This window comes from Idiotropiscis lumnitzeri, chromosome 10, assembly GCF_059441095.1.
Source record: "Idiotropiscis lumnitzeri isolate Australia: NSW breed Sydney's pygmy pipehorse chromosome 10, RoL_Ilum_1.0, whole genome shotgun sequence".
Taxonomy (NCBI): Eukaryota; Metazoa; Chordata; class Actinopteri; order Syngnathiformes; family Syngnathidae; genus Idiotropiscis; species Idiotropiscis lumnitzeri.
The window spans coordinates 9925258-9943278 of record NC_142400.1 but is presented as its reverse complement, the minus strand read 5'-3'; the positions used below and the strand labels follow the sequence as shown (position 1 = coordinate 9943278).

Sequence of the window (18021 nt, the reverse complement as noted above, 5' to 3'; positions counted from 1 at the left end):
CATGTGTCCCTGTCTTAAAGTTTTCCCAGCACTATTTTATATCAATCAAATACTTTGCCTCCCCGTGGATCACGAAACATGGCATGTGCCTTTAAATCACAGGCAGTTTCATGAGTTTACAGCTACAACCATACTTACCACGCCCCTCAGGAGAATCCAAATTCCAACATCTCCATGTGAATCAACTTCACAATCCCACAAGTCTTTGCCCTTCGCCGCAAAGTCACATATCCTCGCAATAGTCGTGACGCCACTTGACATGAGGCAGCTATTTTAGTTTCATGATGTGCAGTGAAATTGGATCTCAACAAGTCAGTACTCGAGTCAGCCAATTTTCTTCTTTGCTGAAGCAGGGCACCCTTCAGAGGTCCCCCAAGGTCATTTGTGAGTTCCTTTGTCAAGAACACAATTTTCTACCATGACTTTTATTATTAAATATTTTTGCAAGTTGGAATAGTGCTTAGCACATTGACCTCACAGTTCTGAGGTTCAAAGTTCAAATCTCAGCTGTGGCCCTCCTGTGTGGTGTTTTGTGTTCTCCATGTGCTTGAGGATTTTCTGGTAATCCAGCTTCGTCCCAAATTCCCAAAACAGGAAAGTTTTAGTAATTGAAGACTGTAAATTGCCCACTGGCGTGACTGTGACAAGGCTATAGTTACCAAAACAACTGAAATTGGACCCAAAAGAAAATTATCAACCATGTTTTTGGAATGTGGGAGGAAATCTTGTCACGCCTTGTCTCTGGTTGGTTTTCCTCAGACGTGGTAGCTTCTCGGCACGAGATGAGGCCAGAGAAGGATTACGTTTTTCAGATTTTACTGACAATGTTAAGAAAAAGTGATTTTAAATTGTAACCCCCCTTTTAATAATGATGGATACGCAACTTAAATTGTACGTTGTGTCATACATAAACAATGTCATGGCTGTTATTTAGGTTGGAAGCAAAGCCTGAGTCTTTAAAAACATGTAAAACATTTTAATGTGGTTCAGTATTATTTCACAGTGATATAGAACGGCACAAGTAATTTCCCATGTAAGTCTTTTGGCAAATTACGTATACATCCAAGAAAAATCATGTACCATAGACAGAACCTTTGTCTCATACCAGTTGCTGGTCTCAAAAATCTGATTTGTCTGGAATTATTAATTAGGGGGTGTATCGTCACTTGATTATCACGTCATTCCAAAAAAAAAATTAAGTAAAGGCGTCAAAGTACAAATGCATCAATAGGTGTAAAAGCACAATCTCCATCATAGCTGCGTGGAAGATCTCTAGGAAAACACAAATGCAGTACTCTGCTCTGACCACCTTTGTTGACACACAAACATCAAGACAAAAATGTGCTTGTATACTTTGACAAAACCACAAGACTGTAATAATAAAAGTGAACTTGACAAAAATTTGATTAATAAGCAAAATTTGGCAAATAAGTTTCGATCCAATTCTGAAGTGATATTGCACAAGGGTCACATACTGCATGAGCTGATACCGATGGCACAAAGTCCAAATGAATTTTCAATTAATAACGCACATATTAGTCTTAATACACACTTGCGAGAACAGACAAAAGGAACATGCAGACAGGCACAAAAGGTGAATTTAAACATTAAAATGCCAGAGGGAAAAAAATGTGTTGCCATCATGGTGTGTTGTTGTTTGATTGTTGTGTGTAACATTGCAACCATGAACGTGTAACAAGGTCATCAGCTATCCTGTACTCAAATAATTCAAACGTTTGCCCTTCGTTACCATTACGGTAAAAAAACAAACAAAAAACAAATAGCAGCCATTAATAGACAAGGCGTAAAAACAGTAAGAATGAATCCCAAGATACTCAAACAATATAAACGTGCAGTTCTTCAGAGCAAACCGTCCGCAAAGTGCGTTATAGACGTGTGCTTTGTTTTGTTCCAGGTCAAAAAAGCTCTCGTGTTGAAGCCCCGCCCACATTCAAGTTATGGTCACCAAACGGTGTTAACGTACGTGGCGAAACGTTTGTAAACCGACAACAGATAATGCGTTTTTATTAATAATAAAAATAAAAGAAAAAAGATTCAAATATTTCTGTGCCCTAAACACAGAGACTCAAATGATTATGATCAATTCTACATGGTGGCTTTAAATGGTGAAATGTCTGGAGCAGTAAAGAATGACATAGTGCGTCATAGCAGTTCTGTCTGTAAATGATCAACTACACAAAGCATGCAGTTAAAATTAAAGTTGGCAGTTATTTATTACCATCTTTCTTTTTCACGCACATACGTACTGTGTATTTACACACACGCACACTCCTTGCCCACAGTGGGAAAGGAGTCTTTACGAGCACAGCACGTTATGGGTGCGCCGCTCTAACAACACTGCATGAACCAGCAGTCTGTCATGGATGACGTTGAGGGGGGGGGGGGGGGGGGTCGGCGGGCTTCCGAGACTCATCCGATAACTTAATGCCCCCATTCGAACCTTTTTTTGTGTGAGCTAAGAACCTCTTCCTTTGATTCCTATTGGCTCTCCAGACCGTTAACGGAGTTGAGCTTTCCCGAGCCCTTTCCTCTCAGTCTGATTGTTGGGCAGTCACCTCCCAGCTCAGTCTCACCTGAAATACACAAATCCCTCACCATGAATACAAATATTAGAGCAAGAGTTTCGATCCAAACACTGGCAGCTTTCAACTAGGGGTGAAATGACAAAAAGCTTGGAGGAAGCCTGTCTTGCCACTCAGGATAAATGTGAGAACAAATCTTATTAATAAGTTCAAAGTGTGTTTTAATACATTTAAAAGAGTAATCAAATTGTTTTTATTTTCCCTTACAATATGCATGGCCTCTACTCTAAAAACAGCATTTGGATTAATATTGCGTTCATGGAATAAGAAAAGCAAAAATCCACCTATTTTTAGTCACTGTGATGTCATTTTCAGTGGCGGGTAAGTGGCAAAATGGCCGCAAGATGTTGCAAAAAAAAAAAAAGGGACTGTAACGAAGGTAGTAATCGGTGTCAAGGAAGAATGTTGACGTGACACATGTTGATTGAAAGAATACTTTCTGTACTGCGGAGGAAGTCAGTTTAGCCTGGGTTGTCACATAGAGTCTTTGTCACGTTTATTTCTACACACACTTGCAGCGATTTTCCTTTTTTCAGTTACACATGTTTAATATTTAAATATTTTAGGTATAATTTGTGGTATTTACAATTTAAACTGTTAATATGAATATTTATTAACATGGATTTGCAGCAAGGCTCCGTCCCTAAACCCTTTGAATAGTGGTGGTTAACAGTTTCAACTTACCTCTAAAGTCTTCTGGCACCTCGTCACAGCACTCAGTGTAATTGCCATCCTCGCATTCGGACAAGCTCTGCAGATGACACACAAGGCATACACAGCGTTAAGGTGACACATAGCGCACCCTTCAACTGCTTGCTTAAGCAAACCAAAAAGATAATCACTGGCACTGCAGCAGCTTAACTGTCACAAGGGTGACTTGGCACTACAATGCATTTCTTAATCATTCAGATGTTAGAGGATGTTTATTGCCACTGTTTTGCCATTTGTTATTTAGTCATTGGTCTTACATGTATATTGCATCACAGTGACTTTTTAAGTCATGAGTTAAGATTAGCCTATGACTGGCAGGCAACCAATCCAGGGTGTAGTCGAGCAAACCAAAATAAAGCATACCTTTTCTCTTGGACCATAGTTCTCGGCGTACGACACCATTCCAAACAAACAAAGGAATGTAATGAAGGCCTAAAACAGAAAAGAAATGTCACTTAGACACTTTGAATTATCATGTCACAACACATCAAAATAATAATATGGGAACGGTTGCTTCATAAATGCTTTGATGTCATCATTTCTTTTCTGACTATAAGGGACCAGACTCAAAGTTAAAACTTTTGAATATTTTTACTGAACCAATCCATTCGGGCTGAGCAAAGTAAAACTTGAAATGTCCCAAACTGACCACACATTCATTGCTTTCGGTTGGAATCCTTTCGAGCACATGACTGAGAACGCATGCATTTCAGCATTCACACACAAGAACAGGTTTTGACGCAACAAGATTAAATGAAGGCTACACAAAGATGGTCACTAGATACTGTCAGGAGCAGCGCGCACTAGTTTACTATTGACACTAAAACAAAAGAGTGCTGTAGATGCTGATCTTACCAAACACAGCAGCCAGAGGATCACATAGAGGATTTGGGTTTTGGAGAACAAATCCTGTCCGAATTTGATACACGCCAGCGCCTCGAGAAAAGCTATGGCCCTGGGCAAGGTGAAAGGAACAAACAACACATCAAACCCTCAACTGCCTGCAGCTGACTTCAAACAGAAAAGCAACATATGCTGCTTTACGGACCAGAATGTTTTCGAGATTAGTGTGATAGTAATGTGGGGCTTTCGGCTAAGTTTACAAATCTTGTCAGATCAATTCGTTATGGTTTAACATGACTACATTTTTCAGCCTCAAAAAGCCTGCAGCAGATCCTGATGTCATTTCACATTTGTTCAAATGTATGAAAGGACCTTGGTGGCGGGAAGCTCACTTACCCAAACACCCAACACTGGGTCCCAACTCTCTTACACTGGGTGTCGGTGAGGTAGGCGTAATATTGCCTTAGGCAAACGCAAACAAAAGGTCAGGTTAGAGTGAGAAAAACAGGAGACAGAGTCCGGGTACCGGGTATATTCTGCATGGTATTTCATTTAACACTACAAAACATTGTGAACAAAGACATTTCTTTCTGATGAAGTTGATGATTTGCTAATGATCACACTGTATAGAGCGACCTATTGCAGAGGACTTACTCAATGTGCTTTAAATATCATGGCGGCCTCCACGAGAACCCGATACCACGAATAATGCCGGTAAAGGCTCGATACGAAACCTGCTATTGGACTTCCCCATTCTTAATATGACAATGCAAACATTTCCCCTGTAGACAAAATAGTGTTTCACCTGACTGTTGGCGCTGTGATGATGCCAATGAACAGGATCCGACACCAGCTGAGGGCGTGGCTTGCCGGAAAGACGAATATGTGCTTGAGGAAAAACGTGTTTAACTCGGTCAGCTGGGAAGCAGACAATAAATGATTGTTAATATAACGCCATGCCACAAAGTTGTCACAATTTCAACCCTGAGTCATTATTTACAATCAGTAATGATCGACCATTGAGTTGGAGCAGATCATCAGGCGTGACGCGGGATTATTATATTAATTCTAATACGTCGCAAAGGTTATCTTTTATTAACAACACAATGTATCTTTGTCGAGCCATCGACCAGTGACAAATAATTAAGTGACAGGCGGAATAACGAACTTCCACGACATGTGACTACGTATACATTTCGGTGACAGTGACTCCCCACACTTCACTTTATCACCATAATTGTTGTTCTGAAAACTTGCGGGACGACATGTCCATTTCGATTGACTGTTAGATATATAACATCTTTAATTCCGTCTTAACATTTTCAGTATTCCTTTTCTGTTTTTAACATGTATACATGACATAAGCTATAATTAGGTAAATCACTTACATAATGTTAATGAATGTGAAGGCGAATAAAAGCGATGATTCTTGGTGACTTCAGCACATTTTCCATGGTTGGCTACATACAGAATATTAGTAAGATATAAAAGTGAGTAAGAAATTTAATAACATTGCCTTGTTGTTGACAAAGCCAAATGAAACACAAATATATGCTATTACGATGGCTGAAATGAACAGAATGTTACGAAACACAGCAACACTTTAAGCATCAATTTGTGTGAGCTCCTCTCATGATTCCCACACAAACATAATGAGAGCAAAGGCCTGCTGCAGCGCTATTCTCTCATTTGGCCTGAAGCCTGTGTGAGTGAACCAGCTCAACTGTCCCCATGCTGGGCCGAGCGCAATCGCTCCCTCCCTGCTCCATTCTTCAAGACTGGTAATTACTGTGTGGAGCCTCCAAAGAGACGAGAGCTGTGCGGCCAAGTGCATGATGATATTGTTTCATGAGTGTGCAAAATAAAAGGGCACCCACAGCGTGTTGCCATGGCAGACAAACGCAAAAGAGAAGGCAGCTTGGGTGTGATGCAGAGCAACAGCACTCAAAATGGCACCCTCTTTTATTAATTGCGCCCGAGTAATCCAGCTTGGCTTTGCTTCTTTATAGGATTAGTTGTTAATGCGCAGACAGCAGGACACCCGTGCGTTAAATGGATCAGAGTGAGGCGGGTTTTAGATTTCATCCATGGAGGCGGCAATTAGATTAGCCCTGATTTAGTAAAGCGAACACACAGGATGATCCGCGACTAGCTGCCGTTGAGACGTCGAGAAGGGGCCTGACCCACCTGCCATATGATCATGAAGAGATAGACGCCCATCACTCGCTGCAGGGAAGACTTTGGATCCAGCCAGCGCACGTAGGTCCAGCTCGCCGGCGTGAACTGCAAAACCGCTCGCTTAATCTTCCCAGTGGTGGTGTGGATGTCCCTGTTGGGGGACACGAGGAGACGATGACAAAGATTTCATGTGTTGAGTAATGCAATTATATTGGGCCCCCCCAACACACTTTTTCTAGATGCATCTTTCCATTCCATGATGAATAAGTGTCATCTTCTTGCATTATAGTGTGACTGAGTAATATTGGCTGTTGCAGGGTTGGGCAAACGTTTGTGCTCAAGCGCTACATTTTTAAAATGGACAAATGAGCCAGGTCATTCCTAGATGAAGTGCAAGAGGAATTTTGTTATTTTGACAATTAATGTCGCATTTTAAAGGCCGTATGTTGTATATACTTTTCCCACACCTGAGCTATTATTCACAGCGGTGCCTTGAGAGGCAGTACGGGTGACCCGATTTACAAGTTTTTCAAGATGCCAGTTGTCATTCAGGCAATTATTATTTTGCTTTGATTTGTGAGTAAAAATTTGAAATTGCGCTGTAAAATTGTAGTGAACTCAACTCTCTTCACAAGAAACGTTTTGGCAGATGGATTTTTCCAAAAATAGGATTCAAGGTGTTTTAAGGCCACGCCCAGTTGAAGTTTACTGTCAAACTAAACCTCAAACTAGAATAATTAAATGCGTATTTATAACAAACGCATAGCTCTGCATTATAAATGTCAGTTTAACTTGATGCTAACATGCAAAATGCCACAGACAGGCTAACAACCAGCATGGCGTGATATAGTTGGAACCCAAACGGTGGAACAACAGACAACTAATATTATTGTGGCTTACTAAGGAGCCTTAATTGGCACAGGTGGTCGAGATCAGAAGAGAAGGAGCGGCACAATGTCTGTTGAACTGAAGCAAAAAATGTGGCAAACTCTGTTTTATTCTTGGCATTATGTCATGACTGTGTGTTTTTAATAAATAAAACAATATAGAGTGCTACTTTACTTCTTAAAAACAATTATTATTTAATTTTTTTATGGGAGCAAGCATTACCATTAATTACAATGGGGAACGCTGGTCTGGGATTCGAGATTGTTACATGTTGTGGTGATGGAACATATTAGTAACCTAGTATCTTGAAGCACCACTGTATTAGAAGAGCGACAAATGTGTCTGTTGCTAATTTTAAAGCTGAAGGACACAGAATACCAAAGTTTGGAAAGCAACACCATTCAGTTCATTTCCAACGTCCGGGACGTACTTAATGCTGGCCCAGTGGTAAGTGCGCATCTCCAGAAAGCGGCACACCGTCATGCCCATCCAGATACCACCACCGTTACACAAAAGGATGTCCAGAATCACCTGGTCCCACCAGCATTCGGCAAAGTTAGGCAGCAGATGCATGAAGAAGAGCTGAAGGAACCACACAGACTCAAACCTCACAGATGCAAAAACCTGCGCAGACTATGACACGACGCAGTACCTCCGTGAGCTCCCAAGTAATACTGATGGTCCAGCAGAGGCCGTAGCTTCGGATCAGGAGGGCCTTCATGCCCCAACCCCAGAAATGGCTGAACGCAAAGATGTCAAAATGGCTGAGAATTCTCTCCCAGGTGATGACATGACAGTTTACTGCATACTCCTAAAAAGGCAGCAGCAAACACATCCTCAGTGACTGCTCACATAATACAGTAGATTTAAATCCGCCATGAAACATCCAAAGTGGAAGACAACTAGAACTGTGACACTGGTTGATTTCCGTTGTTCCAATTTCAAAACATGTGAAAAATTAAATATATACATAAAAATACAAATACAATTATATAATGTGGTCCAGGCAGCAAAATATTTATCAATGACATAGTTAAAGTTTTAAGCAAAATTTTAGATGTTTAAAAAAAACAACTGAACTACTTTCCAAAAAGTTGTTCCCTTGGATGTGCCTAGCGATTTGATTTTTGCGGCATTCAACTTTGGAGGTTTCCACTGTATTGTCTTTACTACCCTACAATTCTCACCATTATGTCTGCCTCTCTTTTGGCATAGCGCAGGTTCGGATCAAGCCAGTACATTAACTGTTTAACTTGCTGCCAGTTCAGGAAGATGATGAAAACCAGAAAGAGGAAGTACAGCACACTCAAACCTGAACAACAAAGTGGTATAAGATAACAGGGAAGGGATTCAAAAAAAAAAGAAAAGAAAAAAAAACTGTTTGCATTCTATCATCAGTACTCACCAAAGACTATTCTCCATATCGCTGGATGAGGTCTAGTGAATGGACCTGCAGAGAAAGAATAATGCAAATGTGAATTGATTCCCAACCACTTTGCCGCAAGATCATTCGGCGTGCTACGGGAAATGATCCAATTTCACTTAATTGGTCTGGAATCTTTTCTCATGCAGCTATGCCAGCAGTGTATCGTGACAGGCAGAACATTTAGATGCACTTCCATGAGATGGCAATGAACTCATCACGCATAGGATCGCAATTAGAACTGAATCTACACATTTTTTCCACAAATCGATACTCTCGGTCAACCCCCATATGATCTGTTCCATTTACAAATTATGAACTAACCTAAAGTAGTGAAAACAGCTTCACAGTAAATCTATTACGTATAGTTGATATTTCAACGGTCTGAAAAGTGTGTTTATAACGCCTCTTCCTCACGCTGTTGGACACTCAAATAAGATAAAAAAGACGTTAAACACAGAATACAAGAGCTCTGAAACTCACCGTTGGGAAACGCCAAAACGCTGATAACAAGGAAGAAAGAGATCACCAGAATCAAACCAACCCAAATATTGCTGTCAGGATTTCCATCATCTCTGTGGAAAAAAAAAATCCCACAATTTTTTCAAACAATGTCAAGGCCTATTATGAATCCTAGGAAGGTTTCTGAAGCATTGAGTGTGCATTATTCTACTAAACAATATTTGCAATGAAAAAAAAAATAAAAACAATTAAAAGATGCTCAAGCAAAACATTAACTTGTATCACAATTAAAGAATGTCAGATTCATTTTACACAAGTTTTATAGATTGGTCTTAACTCTAAAATAAAGGCAAATGCACCGTGAATTGGTATATGAAAGAAGTTTACTTCTGAAAATCAGTTAGAGAATTTAATACATTGCTTAGTAGACTTAAGAACTTGCAACTTCACAAAATTCTACCAAACAGGTTAAGGAGTAAACTTGTCACTGAATCATGAATCAGATTACAACAAAATGTAGGGGGAAAAAAATGAGTGGCTTTATCACTTCAACTTTTCAGTTTGATTTCATTGAAATACACTCTCTACACTGTATAAATACATAATTAAACGAATAAACTTACATGTTACAGCAGGGGTCTTCAACCCTGTTCCCCGAGGGCCCGTGTCCTGCTTGTCTTCCATTTGTCCTTGCAGCAACACACCTTATTTAAATAATCAGGATCGTTAGCTAGCTTCTGCAGACCTTGCTGATTATCTGATAATTTGAATCAAGAGTGTTGCAGCAGGGAGAGATGGAAAACAGGCAGGACACCGGCCCTCTGGGAACAGGATTGAGGATCACTGTAATACAGTGGATCAGGGCATATTTATTTATTTATTTATTTTGTCTTTTTCAAAATTAGAAATAAAATAAAAAAAATTTGAAAATTGCATTTGACTACACTGCGATGTCGATTTGAATTTGAATAATAGTCCCACCTGAGTAAAAACCCATAAAACGATCACAATAAACTCATAAGCAAATTTCGACAAACGACAAGTCGAAGCGCCGCGGGAAAAAAATCGCGATGCAGCGGGGGAGCACAGTATCGTTGTGGACGTGAGTTGCTAATGGAGGCACAGGACTGACACGGCATCCTTTGATTTCCGTTAAACGTCATCGTCTAGTGGATTTCAAAACTGGTTTAAAAGCGCCGTCATGTAACATGTCGCTCGAGTGGCACGGATTTCAATGACTTAGTTTGAAAGAATATAACGTGTGAGCTCAGCCGTCTCCGCGAGTCAGTCAGAGCATCAGTCACTGTTAGCCACCTGCTAGCTCCCCGAGCTAACATTTGTCCAACTCGCTTACCTCGCGAAGGCGAAATACATCAGACAGAGCACCGTGCATGTTAGCAGCGTAATGGTGTGCGGCCGGTAGAAGAACTCTATGGTTATGTCCTCGACCTGCTGCTCGTTTATCATTCGGAAATGCATCCTGTAGTTCACATCATCCTTGCTCAGTGTATGGGACCCTCGGCTGTACAATGACGCCATAGCACAGCAGCGGTCGCCCCCCCCCTCACCCAAACGGCAACAGGGGCGGCTAGTCAGCCATACGAACTCAAACGTAATGGGAGGAATAAATACACATTACTACTGTAATACACAGCGTACGAGTGTGACGTCTTAGAAATGAAACGCTGAGGAGAAAAATGCAAACGGAAGGGTAATGATGAGATGTGATTGGCGTAAACGTAGCAAGGAGTGTCCCGAGAAGCGGAAGAGCTCATTCGCTGTCCTCCGTCATGTGCTGGAATGATTGTTTTTAACGTGACCTCTAGACAAACAACAAAACAAAGAAGCATGATAGACGACGTCACCCGTGTAATAATCTCGGTGTGGAGAGAAACATGTGAAATAAACGAGTAAATGAATGTGAACGTCAAATTGAGTTTCACTGAAAACATCCAGATTTTATTTCAAGGGAACCGCCTCGAAGTTTCTTTGTATTTGTCGCCCTCAAGTGGTCAGTTGTTGCTTTGCATGATAAACAAAAATAGCAGTAACCAAATTGTGGCCCGGTAGCCACATACGGCCCGATCTGTTCAACATTCAGGCTCGCCAGGCATATTTACATTTTCAACAGTCCTTTAATATTTGTTGCATTAAGTTATTTTCCCAAATGAATTTGATGGTTTTGGTCATCAACACTTAGTCATTTTGTCTTGGTTTATCAAATTAAAGAAGTTAGTCGAATTATTAGTTTAATAAAATAATAAAAAAATAAAACTTAATAAACAACATTTGTATTTAACATTTAACGAAAATATTTTTTACAATAATGTGTTCGAGAAGTTTACATTTTTTTTCAGGAATTGCAGCAGTCACCGGAATCCCAAGAGATTCTCCAGAGATTGAAGTCAACTTTTCTTTTAATCACCTGATCAGTACAATACGGGATAAAAAGTTCAAGTTATTAATCAACAAAATATGAATAAAGGTTGGCATATACACTAAGTTGCTTCTTGCTTCTGCAGTTGCTTCTCTTGGGTTCTTTAGTTTGCATCTGCCTGTTAATCGACAAGTCTCAGCTGAACAATTGGCTGCAGAGGAAAACGCTCGACATGAGTTTGATTGGTTTGGTGGTGAAGTGCATCAAATGGAAGGAAACATTACCAGCGTGTTGAAATGTTGTCTGCACACCGCTTTACTTTGCCAGTAGATCAGAAATAAGGCAATCGTGCTTTCCACCACAAACAGGCTGGCAGCCGTTGCCTTGATTCCTGTTTGTAGCTGTGAAGAAAGAAAGTGATGAGTCGCATTTTGAGCCTTCTGGCCAGAATTAAAAATACAAATCCTGAACTCACCTGGAACTCTTGTGATGTAATCTCCTGAAACAAGTAATGGTCGAGCAGCAAGAACCAAAGTAACACGATGGACGCCAGGAAGCTGATGATGTTCAGACAGAATGCCACCTTGTTCTTACAAGTGCAACAGAAAATAGTCCAGTTGACAAACAAATTTGCCATCCAAAGCAAAAATTTGAAAACACTTCTAAAGACCATTTTCCTCACTTACAACACGCATGTTGGGGACACATCCCGCGGCATAAGTCAGCATTCCACAGAGCACAAACTAACATTGACAAAACATATAAACCAAGTCGTAAATGAACAAAAATGAGTGCAAGTCTTTTCAAACACAAATCAATTCAGGATTAGATTGATATTTACCAGAATGCTGGGGAAGATGAGGAGCATGTTAGCGGACCTCTGATAGAACACCAGACCAAGACTGACAAGTGACACTCCAGCAAGACATTGCGCTGCCTGCAGATTTAAAAGAAGAAGAAGGATCAGCATTATTTATTTTTCCCAACCACTTTGCTGCAATCATGGGAAATTATCCAATTTCTTTACTGCAAATAACAGCGCGGACAAAGCCATTGTCAGTCCCCATCAGTGTGTTCGCCATGTGGCCGCAAGGTTATTATGGAGTTGGGAAATTTTTCATCGAGGGGACCAGCACATTCTGACGCAGCTGAGCCATTCACCGGCTTCTTAGATTTCAGGAATTAAAAAAAAAAAAAAAAATTCTCCCGAAATTCCCAGTGGCCACCACCTCCAAAACTACCCACTGCTGACTTAAGCAGAGGTTATAACCCTAATATATATATATATATATATATATATACATACACACATAATACTAACACACACACTTACCCCAAGAGGTAATGGGAATCCATTGTAAGCAAAAACCTTGTAAGTGTCTCGGAAGACGCAATGAAACTCTCGCGGAATCGCATGGCTTTGTCCTCCACTGCCCTTCTCGATGGGAATGTTGATGATCATGGAGTCGTCACACACGAATGTCTTCCTCATTGTCCTTCTGGAACACATAAGATCACGGGGGTGATGTTGTGTTGGTGATCCACCTGAAGCAACATACTGGATTGAACTCACCTGATGTTCACCCAATAAGTGTAGCAAGGAAATGATGATGATGATGATGATGATGATGATGATGATGATTCTCACTCACATGTAGAACGAATAGTTAGTTGAAACATTTCAAAAGGACAAAATAAACTTCATTTTCCCTATTTTTACATTTAACTCCATCTCATACGTTTTGAAGTGAGTACATACCATTCGATGCAGGCTAAAAAAAAAAGTTACGCAGGATGATCTTGCAGCCAAGTGCCGCAGCCGAGTGAGGAAGTGACAAGTGTGACTTGTTCTCTTTGTCACATCTTCTCGCAAAGAATTCTACTGAAGAAAGGCGCTCGTTGGACAGACAAGCACGGTAAGTTGCAACCTTTTTTGAACACAAAATTTATATATCGAAAGAAAGCCAATATTACAAGGTAATCGGGTACACACAGACTTTAAATTACATTCACTGTAGACGGTAGATAACTTAATAATTACATTTGCAATAATATATTAAACATTATTGTTCATGTATTATCAAATATAACAAGTACTAATGGAACAAAATCACAAGGAAACTTAAAATAAGACATCGGGACGAATAAAAGTCATCTTTATTGTAAAAAAATAAAATGGAATAATTAAGTGTACGTCACGTGTGCATATAAAATATTATTTATTTGCTCTACACGTTAAACAATATGATACAACATATTAGCAAATGTACGATAGCAACTATTGCAACATAACCATGGAGAATGAAATGAAAACTATTTTAACAAAACACAAATGTGGAGCCAATTGCCAAGAAAATATCAGTGAAATTGAAAATTTCATTTAAAAAAAACTACAAAAAAAAAATACTAGATTTCCTTTTTAGTGTGCAAAATTACAGAAAAAAGTTTTTCCTCAGTAGCAGACAGTCCTCGGTTCTACACCAGGACGTGATCATTGGAAAGTGTGAGTACTTGCAGAGATTTATGGAACAATGATGTTGCATATTGATATTTTTCAGTTTCACACATTGTTAAATAATTCAAGTGGTCAATGCCTTGACAGATTAATATAATTAGTTCATATTAACAAATGAAGTTTGAGCAAATTTGACATTTCATAATTGCATATGAACCACCAAAACGTAGCCTGTAGTTTAAAAAAAAGTTGATGACTCCAGGTACAAAGTTCATTCATACATGTAGCCATGTGTAACATAATTTTGTGGCTGTCACAGAATATGTGCTGATGGTGGAAAAAGATGGAGACAAATGCGGGGAAGTATTGGTGTAATGCACCCCAAAATATTTATTGATTTGAAAAAAAAATTAAAAACAATTCTGGAAATTCATAAAGTACCCCCCCAAAAAATCAAAAGTCAAAGTAACAAAGAAACGCAAGGTAACAAAAGAAAGAAAAAAAAAAAACGCACCAGTAGAGGAAATGCAACATGACTGTGAAACCGACAGCAAAGTGGCACAGACAAAATGTAAGCAGGGAACAAAATGCAAACAAATGAACAAAACCTGGACTAGACACATAAGTGGCTGGAGGGAGTTGATTGGTTGACACAAGGAACAGGACTGACGAGACCGAAAACCAAACAAGCAGACGAGACGCGGAACATGATAAAACATGATGTAAGAAAACGAAATGTAATCGGAACATAATCACATCCTGGCATTAGTGCTCTTTGTAATTATGTAAATGGAATATTTTTTTGACCATTATGTGAAGAGAATCCTGCTTTGAAATATTGTCGTTACATTGTGTAAATATCAGAGTAAATAGCAAAGAAAATTCTAATGAGCTAATTAGGGCCTTTAATTGTAAAAGAGAAAGATCTTCATCCTGAGCAATCATTTTGACTTCTGAGCAAATACATTATTTAACTGACAGGGATTGGCGGGCCACAATGGGTTCGAAAATTTGACAGAGGGGCCGGACCAATAGCAGATGGATGGAGTGTTTTGGTAACTTCACCTCATCGGAGAAAAAAAATACATTTAATTTTAAATGAAAGTGAACAAAAGCATTACGACAATATATATGTCTTAAAAAAAATAACACAATATTTAGAAAATAAAACAATAACAAGGTTTATTCATTTAATTTTTTTCAAATTTGGTGGGCCGGATTGAAACGTTTAAAGGGCCTCGTGTGGCCCCCGGGCCGTAGTTTTCCCACGCCTGATTTAACACAAAGTTCGCATCTAAGAATGTATTTTGTCCTGGCAGGTGAGTGCAGCATGGCTTGTTCAGATGTTCAAATGGAGATCCAAGAGCATGAGCAAGACCTTTCCAGAGATGTTGAGAATTTGTCGAGGATGGTACGATACCAAGCCACGAAGGTCCGAGACGATGACACAAGAGCCTTGCATGACCTGCTGCACACTAAGACCGCCGTGTTCGGGGTAAGGCCCGTGCAAAAACATGCTTGAAGAACCTGATTGGATGTATTCCACCACACTGAGCTCTGATAGTCAAGTTGGAGCTGAAATTCGTTAGTAGCAGGCCAAGGTTATAATAGTTAAGGATTTTTCAGAGTAATTAGGTTTTCATTTCATTTGAACTTTTTTTTTTAATTCATTAAATTGTACTTAGTTTTATAGTGGGTTTGATAGGTTTGAATCCACGTAGTCTTGGTTGAGTTTTTATTAGTTTCCATATTAGTTTTACATTTTACTTTCAAGTATTTATCAAGTGTAAGTTTAAAAAAAAAGCCACAATAAGTATTATGTCATAAAGTAACTCCAATTCCCCAATTACTGCTCAACCGTCTGTACGGCTGTACAGTAATATTGAAATAAATGTTGAATACATTTAAAACCAACGCTGAAAGCTCATGTATGAAATAAATTGACCAAGACGAAAGCAAAGGCGACGTCCCAGGTAATTTTGGTTTTAATTCGTTTTATACAAGTAAAATGTAGTTTCTGTTCATTTTCGTTTTTGTTTTAAAAGTTCTCTTTGTTTTTGTTTTATTTCATTAACATTTTTTTAGTACAATTTAGCAGGGCATACAGTACAAAAAAAACAAACTACCCGCATTTACACCTATGTAGAAATGAGAGTTTTCAGTGGACTTAACATGCCTTTTTTTGGAGTACGGAAGGAGATATCTGGAGAAAACCACCAAAAACACAAAGAGAATTATTATACGTACCAAATTTTAATATACATATTGCACAAATTTACACTACAGATATATAATAACAGCAGCACCTTCTTTTAAACTCGAATTATCAGCTTTACAGATGTCTGCGTGTGTACTCTTGTTCCATGACACTTGACATAGCAGCAGCCACCTGTTATTTTTATATCCCAAGGAGAAAACCAGGACAAATTAATGGCGGGTGCGGCATTTGTTTGGATTTTTTCAAATGAACGATCAAAGAGGAAATCACGTTCTACTAGCTTGCCCTTGAAGAATCTGAGAGAACGTTCGATAGAAAAACAGTTCTAAACAGCCAATAGACACACAGGTGATAGTGTAGAAGTTTTGCGGTGTATAGTTAGAGGATGTCCAGCCTGTTTGAAAGTCAGCGACAGGAAACTCCGTTAGGTTCTTGTGGTCTTCCTCTTAAATGGTAAAAAAAAAAAGTTTGCATGCATTGTAGACTGGCCTACTTTTATTGCAACAAAAATGAGTGCATAAAAATCTCTTTTTTGAAATTAATATATCCGTGTTAAGTGAATGAATGACACGTTTGGCTTGTTTTATTCACTATTTCGGTGTTCACACAATTTTACATTGTATTTACACGTATTTTGAATTATATAATTTACCGTATTTTTGGAACTATAAGGCACCCTTGCATATAAGCCGCAGCAACACTTTTGGGGGAAAAAACGATATAAAAGCCGCACTAGGCTATAAGACACAGTTTTCTATGATGAAAAAAAACTGTTGTTTACTGCATGAAGAGAACAATTTTATACTGTGAATGCACATAAAGGTACATAAACAAATTTGCTAATTAAAACAAAACAGTAGTGATGGGAAATTGAAGCTTCAAATTTGCTTCATGAACCAGTTGCTGTATTTTTGACTCCTCTAGGTGGCACTGTTGGTTTAAATAAAGGGTTTAAAAAATGGCCAGTCAATGTGCTTTCAGCCCAATGTTGAACAGAGAGCGCCATCTACTGGAGTTCAGGAATACTACAACTGGTTCATGAAGCAGATTTGAAGAAGAAAAAATCCACAGAAAAGCCGCACCTTCGTATTAGCTGCATGGTTCAAAATCTAGGGAAAAAAGTGACGGCTTATCGTCCTGAAAATACGCTACATATATAATATTGAAGAGTTTGTTATCAATATTAATCCTAAATTAGTGTGGACCAATCGTTGCAGTCTCTGCAGATTGTCAGTGGACTACCCAGTGTTGGAATTGGTCTTACGATGGCTGTAAACCTGAGGATGAATGAGACGCTCGTCACGCTCTTCAGAGTTTTTCACATGACCGGAATGCTTGTAAGAAGTCTATTTATGATTATTCCGACTTATTGAATCATATGACATTCCCAAGCAGGTATCTTTCTTTTCAGTTCATTATTGCAGGAGTTGTTTCCAGCATGCTGATAAGATATCCAGTTTTAATAACTGTAAGTAATCCTGTTTCCACTGCATGCTCATCGTGTCACTGAAATTACGGCCCAGTTTCTTTCAGGTGTCCCTTGTGATCAACAGAGCCTGTATCGTAATTGCATTAGTTGCCGTTGGTTTGATAACCGTTGATCTGACGCAATCGCCGAAAGGAGAGAATGATCACTTCTCGGTGAGAGACGTTATGAAAGAAAAATAAGAATGATTTTTGCTTCAACCGCCTCAAATGTCTTTGTAGATGGAGGTGATGGAACTTTGCATATTGGGATGTCAGCTTTCGCTCAGTGTCATTCTCTGCGTGTGGCTCTCCAAAATGAAATGCGGCGTGTTAAGTAATTAAACTGATTTGCAATCTATTTGAATTTTGAGGAGTGCTTGGTGCTTTTTTTCTCAT

General features: G+C 39.2%; 3 protein-coding genes across 4 annotated transcripts; 1 reads left to right on the top strand and 2 right to left on the bottom strand.

Annotated features, from left to right (window-relative positions):
- Window positions 1-961: 961 nt before the first annotated feature.
- ptdss1a (phosphatidylserine synthase 1a) lies at window positions 962-10838 on the bottom strand. Its single transcript, XM_088307254.1, has 13 exons — window positions 10463-10838; window positions 9130-9221; window positions 8629-8673; window positions 8411-8535; window positions 7876-8034; window positions 7654-7805; window positions 6345-6486; window positions 4963-5075; window positions 4554-4619; window positions 4170-4269; window positions 3678-3746; window positions 3288-3354; window positions 962-2594 (listed from the first exon to the last, which is right to left on the bottom strand). The coding sequence occupies exons 1-13, from the start codon at window positions 10645-10647 to the stop codon at window positions 2500-2502; spliced, it is 1410 nt and encodes a 469-aa protein (XP_088163380.1). The 5' UTR covers window positions 10648-10838; the 3' UTR covers window positions 962-2499.
- A 501-nt stretch (window positions 10839-11339) lies between these two features.
- LOC148329082 (uncharacterized) lies at window positions 11340-12995 on the bottom strand. The gene is made up of 6 exons (XM_088307571.1): window positions 12819-12995; window positions 12327-12422; window positions 12172-12228; window positions 11961-12074; window positions 11770-11886; window positions 11340-11696 (listed from the first exon to the last, which is right to left on the bottom strand). Exons 1-6 carry the CDS (start codon window positions 12993-12995, stop codon window positions 11667-11669), a joined length of 591 nt encoding a protein of 196 aa, XP_088163697.1. The 3' UTR covers window positions 11340-11666.
- A 343-nt stretch (window positions 12996-13338) lies between these two features.
- Window positions 13339-17967, top strand: LOC148329081 (uncharacterized). Of its 2 annotated transcripts, XM_088307513.1 has the most exons (6): window positions 13339-13401; window positions 15260-15435; window positions 17376-17495; window positions 17570-17626; window positions 17692-17799; window positions 17866-17967. In XM_088307513.1, exons 2-6 carry the CDS (start codon window positions 15271-15273, stop codon window positions 17965-17967), a joined length of 552 nt encoding a protein of 183 aa, XP_088163639.1. In that variant the 5' UTR covers window positions 13339-13401; window positions 15260-15270. The 2 variants fall into 2 exon arrangements, with proteins under 2 accessions (XP_088163639.1, XP_088163638.1); XM_088307512.1 differs by having other exon boundaries at window positions 17385-17495; window positions 17692-17936.
- The last annotated feature ends 54 nt before the right edge of the window (window positions 17968-18021 follow it).

Coding starts and splice junctions, on each gene's coding strand:
- LOC148329081 (XM_088307513.1), top strand. CDS start 15,271: ATGGCTTGTTCAGATGTTCAAATGGAGATCCAAGAGCATGAGCAAGAC. Junction 17,496..17,569: donor TTCACATGACCGGAATGCTT/GTAAGAAGTCTA, acceptor CTTTCTTTTCAG/TTCATTATTGCAGGAGTTGT. Junction 17,800..17,865: donor GAGAGAATGATCACTTCTCG/GTGAGAGACGTT, acceptor ATGTCTTTGTAG/ATGGAGGTGATGGAACTTTG.
- LOC148329082 (XM_088307571.1), bottom strand. CDS start 12,995: ATGTGTTCCAGAAGGACAATGAGGAAGACATTCGTGTGTGACGACTCC. Junction 12,423..12,818: donor GATTCCCATTACCTCTTGGG/GTAAGTGTGTGT, acceptor TTAAATCTGCAG/GCAGCGCAATGTCTTGCTGG. Junction 12,229..12,326: donor TCATCTTCCCCAGCATTCTG/GTAAATATCAAT, acceptor TGTCAATGTTAG/TTTGTGCTCTGTGGAATGCT.
- ptdss1a (XM_088307254.1), bottom strand. CDS start 10,647: ATGGCGTCATTGTACAGCCGAGGGTCCCATACACTGAGCAAGGATGAT. Junction 4,620..4,962: donor ATCACAGCGCCAACAGTCAG/GTGAAACACTAT, acceptor CGTTTGCCTAAG/GCAATATTACGCCTACCTCA. Junction 2,595..3,287: donor GGTGCCAGAAGACTTTAGAG/GTAAGTTGAAAC, acceptor TGTGTATTTCAG/GTGAGACTGAGCTGGGAGGT.